Source organism: Triticum urartu, chromosome 3A, assembly GCF_056163025.1.
Source record: "Triticum urartu cultivar PI428250 chromosome 3A, HENAU_Tu73, whole genome shotgun sequence".
Taxonomy (NCBI): Eukaryota; Viridiplantae; Streptophyta; class Magnoliopsida; order Poales; family Poaceae; genus Triticum; species Triticum urartu.
The window spans coordinates 710,212,638-710,219,703 of record NC_141875.1 but is presented as its reverse complement, the minus strand read 5'-3'; the positions used below and the strand labels follow the sequence as shown (position 1 = coordinate 710,219,703).

The following is a 7,066-nucleotide window of genomic DNA, read 5'->3' as shown; positions in this document are numbered from 1 at the left end:
TCACGATCTCGTTACCGACCAAGGCCGCGCTGTGGTCCGGACGTAGGAGAACGTCCGGTCGATGCGGTAAGAGGAAGAGAGTACTTCCCCGTTGTGTCGGTCCTTGTCTCCGATCTGCACCACGCTGCCCTGTGACCTCTCCGCTTCACTCACGTTGTGCCGATACACGGCAAAAATTTTGCCGGCGCTTCCAAGCGTCAGGACGCAGTCGCCGTGAGCGAAGTACGGCATCGCGAGCCTGTGCGCCTTCACCACGTAACGGCGGCTCCACCGCTCGCCCTGTAGGACCCATACTGTCACCGACTCGCCGTCGTCGTCCTCGACGGCCGCCCCCAGCCTCCCGTGCACGTTCGTTAGGCACGGACCCATACCGTCACCGCGTCGTCGCTGTCGTCGACGGCAGCGGGCCGGTCTGACAGGCACGGGAAGAGGCTCGACGGGCTTGACGCGCTCGTCTCCCAGGTCGAGCGACATGATCTTCCTGCGGCCCTTCGTGACCCAGTACACCGTGCCGTCGACGTCGGTGAGGCGGCAGGCGCCGGGGGTGCACCTGGAGTCGGGGCCGGCATGCACCTCCCGCCACGACGCCTCCCCCAGCGTGAACACCTGCACCATGCCGGGCTTACAGAACCGGTCCAAGTGGCAGGGGATGTGCACGATCTTGTACTGCCGCGTCGTTGGGTGGCGCGCGAAGACGTACGTCTCGTGCCACCTCCAGCCGCCCGGCTTCTGCATGACGGCGGTGTCAGACAGTGGAAGCTCCGGGAGCCCGAACCCGTAGTCGGTCGCCGGGTTGACCAGCTGGACGTCGCCGCCGGGGTAGCCGGCCCCCCAGTCGCCGTCGTAGCACAGGCAGACGATGCCGTTGCAGGTGCCGACGATGCTCATGCGGCCGCGTCCTCGGTTGCCAATGCTCCACGCCTGAGATCTCAGGCAATGCCCCGCACCGGTGAAGTGCGCGCGTCCCTCGCTGTCCACAGCGAGGATGTTGCCCAGCCTCCGCATGTCCGTCCACGTGCGCTGGGTGACGACCTCCCGCCAGAGCCGGCAGACGAGGCGGGCCTCGAGGCGGGCGATGAGCGGCAGCCTCACCAGGATCTCGACGAGGGCGTCCATGGGGATGTCCATCGGTTGGCGGCGCGCGGCCTCGCCGTCGAACGTCGGTCAAGGAGTTAATTAAGGACGAAAAGTAGTAGTAGAACGTACGTCGGATATAAGCTCTGCGCCGTCCTGTCTCATACAAAAGGATAGCATATATGAGGGACCCGTCTGTACTTGCGGTTTGGATTGTGTCCTCTTCCGACACCGTTTCGTGCATACGTACGTTGGACGCAAGTCGGTCCTCGGCGTCCGGCTTTGCATGAAATTTCGGGTCGGGTTATTCCGGTTTCCAAATCTCATATCTGAATTTGTCCAATATTCTTTTTGAACGGACATTTCCGTGCCGGAAATTTCAGGTTTGGGTTTCACCATTGCACGCTGTTGAGTAGCGTGTTCGCACATGAACAGGTCACTATGTATCCTCGGCGTCGGGGTGATGCACCGCAATCTGTCGGGCGCCTCTGTAGACACAAAACCACACAAGCACGGGAGAGACCCGGTTCGTACGCACAGTGGCTATGTGTTGTCCTAGGTAGGTCTGATCGCCTTTAGGTCCTCGAGGGTCATTGCTCTCCAACACGAAGAACGAGCGACAAACAAGAGAGAAAGTATATGGAAGAAATGTAAAAATTAGGCTCAAAAGTATATGTTTTTTTTTTGCGGAGAGTATATGGGTTTTTTGATTTTGTGTTGTTGTTCTGTTAGCCCTCACTTCTTATTTGTATACAAAGCTGGCCAACCAGGCTGGCCCGCGAGCACGCCGGCACGGCCCGCCATGGGCCAGGCACGACACGGGCTAAATGGGTCGTGCCAGGCATGCGGCACGCCTTGGGCCATGCCTGGGCCTGGAGGTTAGGCACGCGGGACGGCACGACATGGCCCGTTTATTTCTTTTGAAATATATAAATATATATGTCCTATATAAATTCCTAATACTCTAATATGCTTGCATATTTTTGTAGTGCAGTTTCTGTATTTTTAATCTTTTTTGCAATTCTAGAGCATCTTTGTATTTTTTTATTTCTTTGAGATGGAAAATTTTAAATATGTATGCGCTAATAAATCTCTAGATTCATCCTAAATAATACTCCACAATTTTTTTAAAAAAAATTCAACATTTTTTTGGCATTTTCCCCTGTTTTTCTAAGGTATTTCGTGAAAAGAAAAACGTGCCAGCGTGCCTAAGCGTGCCACGGCCCGGCCCATTTACCTCCTGTGCCGTGCTTGGGCTGCTGCTTGCAGCACGTGGGCCCGGCCCGGCTATTAATCGTGCCCTGGTGGGCCGTGCCGTGCCAGGCCCGTTTATGATGGGCCATGCCGTGTCATGCCGGCCCGCCCTGTTTGGTCAGCTCTGTCTGTATATAGGGTGGATGGACTTTTCGTACAAGAAAAGGACTTGCATTGCCGTCCATACCATCGAAAATTAACCTAACTCAAACTTGTCACAACCGTCCAGCGGGACATCCGGTTACCAACCCGGATGATCCGACCTTGCCCAATTTTTTCTACAACAACAAAATTTTCGCGCTGTAGAACTCGCATATGATTTGGGATGGAGATGACTCTAAAACGATTATCTGTTTGAACAAGACGAACAACTTACTGTGTCGACTGTACATGAAAAGAATGTCGCCCGTGTAGTGCACTGACACTTTTGCAAAACCCCCTCGTACCTTCAAATCTGTTACAAACAGGTAGCCGTCTCCTTCCCTTTTCCTCCGCCCATTGCCCGCGCACGTCGCAGGGTGAATCGTCGCCTAGGGCTTGCTCCGCCTCCGCTCAGGAGCTGCGGCCCCCAATTGCTCCGCCGCCGCCCAGGGCTTGCTTCTCCGCCGCATAGGACCTGCGCCGCTCAATTGCTTGCTTCGCCACCGCCCAGGACCTGCGCCGCCGATATCCCCTCCCACCTCCCAGGGCCTGCGCCACCGTTGCCTAGGACCTGCGCGCGTCTGGGTCTCGAGCGCCTGGACCGCAAGCTCCCGCAGCACCTGGACCCCGAGCTCCCTCAAGTTTGTCCTGGACCTCAAGCACTCTCACAGGCCTGGAACACAAGCTCTCACGCGGGTCTGGACCTCAAGCTCGAGCTCCTTCTTCTACTCCTCTGCAACAGGCCCGGCCCATAGCCCGGGCAATTGGGGCACCCGCCCTGGGCCCCGAGCAGGCAGGGGCCCCAACCCAGGTAATGTTCCTTCAGTAATTGATAAACAGCGGGAAAAAAGTCCCAACTCGCCAGCCCCACGAAGGAATCGATGGCTAATCAGAGTCCGCCGTTTGCACTGCACCCACGATCATCGTTCTCCTCTATTTACTCCTGGACTCCTCTGCTTCCTCAAATCGCGAACTCCTAGTACAGCGCCGCCCCTTAAACTCCTCTTCGATTCCAAGGTCTCATCTACCTATTAATGGATACAGAAGGCGTGAATCCATTCCCCGGTCGATTCTCATTCCTTCTCAACGTTCTGCTCACTCCCCATCAACTAGATGTTGGAGAGACCGAGATGGTACGTGTTCTTATTTCCTGTAATCTCGTTCCTCAATTCAAAGATTCCACATAGCACATCGACCATATCCGCATGGATCTTCTTTTGCTCTTGCTCAGGACCTTAGGATAAGGGAGCAATTTTATTCACTTCATGGTATCATCTTCTTGTTCGTGCTGACTGCTGTGGCCTGCCGATCAAGCTAGCTACGTAGTACATCCACATCAATCTGTTTCCACATGCTTTTGTTATCTGTATTAAATATTTTAATGCAGCTTGTTTAGTTACATGTCTTCAAGAAAGTATTTTTCTACTAGTATCATGTTAAGTTCTGATCGTCATGGTATTGGTATAAACATGAAATACTCAGCTTGCTTTACTATGCCTTCTGTAGGATAGTTTGGAAAAGATGAGTTATTCGTTTTTTATTGAAGAACATGGCAGAATGGAGAGAATCCAGAAAAAAATTTCAGGTTATGCATTAGCTTTAGATATCTCATACAGTGCTCTTAGTCGGTCAATAGTTATGTATATGAAGTACTACAATTTTTTTGAGACTTTGTGTGTGAAGAAGGGCCCCTTATTCTTGACTTGCCCCTGGGCCCAGTATAGCTGTGGGCCGGCCCTGCTCTGCAACTAGATGTTCCTTCTCTGCTCGTGCTACCGCCCAGAGCTCCCTACTCGTGTGCTGCCGCCGAAGGTCCCCTGCTCATGCTTCTGCCGTTGAGAAGAAGTACAGAGCTCCTTGCTTTTCCATCTTCGATGCCGGACCTTCACCTTGCTCCCAGTATCTCCTCTGCAAGCACCCCGAGAATAAGTACAGGGCTCGGGCCTGTACCTTGTTGCCCGACCTGTATATATGATTTTTTTTCAAAAAAACATTTTGTTTCTGAAATCTTGAAACTACAATCCGTTTTGCATAAATTGCAATTGCTAGCTATCTTGGGCTGCGCCAACAAAGAATTACTTTTTGTTGCCGGCACCAACAAGAGATATACTTTTCGTTGCGTACTCTTGAAAAAAAATAACAGTCACATATCACGCATTCAGTCATGATCTCAAGTAGCTGCAGCCAAGCAGAGTGTTAAGGAATTACTCTCCCCGTAAAGAAATACAAGAATCAAGTGATCTACAGAGGGAGTACGAGACAAGATTAAGACAATCAGATTGACGGACTGATTAAGATGCTGGAAATGTATGGGATACACATTTACTTTTTCAAATGCAGGACTTTGAACAATATAACCATGATAAAATTCAGTGAAAGTTTAGCACATGATACAACCGTACTTCAAGAGAAATGAACGACGCGTTAGATCCAAAAATTTCTTGCACAGCCATGCATAGTGTTCATGGCAGATTGCTTGATACAATTCTGTTCCTTGAATATGCTTCTGCATGCACATGCGATGAGCAAGCCCCGCACACGCACTACAGGCCTGTGGAGGTTTGTTGGATATGCCTTTCCCTCCAGAAATCATCAGGCGCTGCAAGAACTGATGAAGTGCACTATTCAGTGAAAACATTACCCAGTCCAACTATAAGATGGAGAGAGCTGCTCCAAAAGAAACCATAGTGTGTGCAAGAAAGCTTTCGATTTATTTTGAGTAATCTCTCTATCCTGCCAAAGGCAATAAATTCCGAATTTCGGGTTTGGTGAAAGGCTAGTGAGTATTGCTCAATCTTCAAAAACTAAAACACCTCAATCCTAGAGCACCTCGACAGTTCTGTCGTTTGTAGCCCAGCCTATCTGATGCTCTCCATGGCACAGGCTCAATCTGCAAAAGAAAGCAACATGCGGTCCAAACAGAGGGTAGTACAACTGACATAATATAGTTCATAGGAAGTTCTTATTGCAGATCACATAATAAAAAAAGCAATAAGAGTAGGTGGTGAGACAATATAGACGAGATGGATACATACAAACATACATACATACATACATACATACATATAATAAAAAAGATCTAGAGGGATCATTAGAGAATCCATAATATAATCCTAAAATAAACAGACAAACCAAGGACAGTCATGAGACATGAGATAATCCGTAATCCACTACCCCCTCTCTATCGTCAGTTCGACACACAGTCGTCAGTTCGACACACAGGCATTATTTTCAGGTCATATAGTCCAGTTCAGCTCACATGCAAACTCTTTCCACTTATTAATCACCATGGCGTCATCTCCGGTCACTGCTCATCTTCTTGCACGCCTTTGCCTGGCATATCAAATTTAGCATTGTGCGATGGCGGAAACGTCTTGCCCTATCCTGGGCGACGTGCTACGTGTTATATAGCAGGGGTGCAATAACCCTGAGGCGCATACATGAGTTGGTTGAGAAGATAAGAGAGAATCGGGATACAACTTGAGGAGAAAGAAAACAAGAGATAAACTTAGTTACAACCGAATAGATATGATATCCTAGCTAAACTACCTCCTGAACTATCTCTGAAGATCCTCCTTTGTCACGTATGTGTAATGCGCCATGTATGTTTAACACCCCCCCCCCCCCCCCCCCTTAATCACAACTTCATCAAGTTGAGATTCTATTTGAAATTTTCAAAGCTTCTCACAGGCAGAGCCTTTGTAAATCCATCTGCAAGCTGATCTTTAGGGTGGATAAAGCGAATATTAAGTTGCTTTTGAGCAACTCTCTCATGGACAAAGTGAAAATCTATTTCAATATGTTTTGTCCTTGCATGAAAAACTAGATTGGCAGACAGATAAGTTGCACCGAGGTTATCACACCACAGACATGGAACTGGTGTGTTCTTTATGCCCAGTTCTTTCAGCATGGACTGAACCCATATAATCTCAGCTGTAACATTTGCCAGTGCTTTATACTCTGCCTCTGTGCTGGATCTAGAAACAGTAGCCTGTTTTCGAGCACACCATGAGATTAGATTCGGTCCAAAAAAGATTGCAAAACCTCCAGTGGAGCGTCTGTCATCCAGACATCCTGCCCAATCTGAGTCAGAAAAGGCACTAACAAGATTTGAAGATGACTTGCTGAAATCTAGACCAATGTTCATAGTTCCTTTGACATATCTCACTATGCGTTTTGCAGCAGTAAAATGGACATTAGTACGTGCATGAAGAAACTGGCACACTTTGTTAGCAGCAAAAGATATATCAGGTCTGGTCAAAGTGAGATACTGAAGTACTCCTACCAAGCTCCTGTACTTTGTGCTATCTTCTGGATTCAAGAGATTACTTTCTGTGAGAGACAACTTTTCTGAGCTAGATAATGGAGTAGGTGTTGGCTTACAACCTTGCAGTCCAGCCTTTTTTACCAAATCAGCTGCATACTTTTCCTGAGAGAGATGAAGCCCACTTGCATGTTTCTTCACCTCAATTCCAAGAAAATAGTGCAAGTCACCAAGGTCCTTTAGAGCAAAATCTGCACTCAAATCTTTCAACAGTCCTGTGATTGCTCATTTGATGAGCTTGTCACAATGACATCATCAACATATATCAAAACA

General features: G+C 49.0%; 1 protein-coding gene across 1 annotated transcript; it reads right to left on the bottom strand.

The window, feature by feature from the left end:
- On the bottom strand, positions 1-1,128 carry LOC147981969 (F-box protein At3g07870-like). Its single transcript, XM_087516163.1, has one exon. The coding sequence runs from the start codon at positions 1,126-1,128 to the stop codon at positions 1-3; it is 1,128 nt and encodes a 375-aa protein (XP_087372289.1).
- Between the last annotated feature and the right edge of the window lie 5,938 nt (positions 1,129-7,066).

Coding starts and splice junctions, on each gene's coding strand:
- LOC147981969 (XM_087516163.1), bottom strand. CDS start 1,128: ATGGACATCCCCATGGACGCCCTCGTCGAGATCCTGGTGAGGCTGCCG.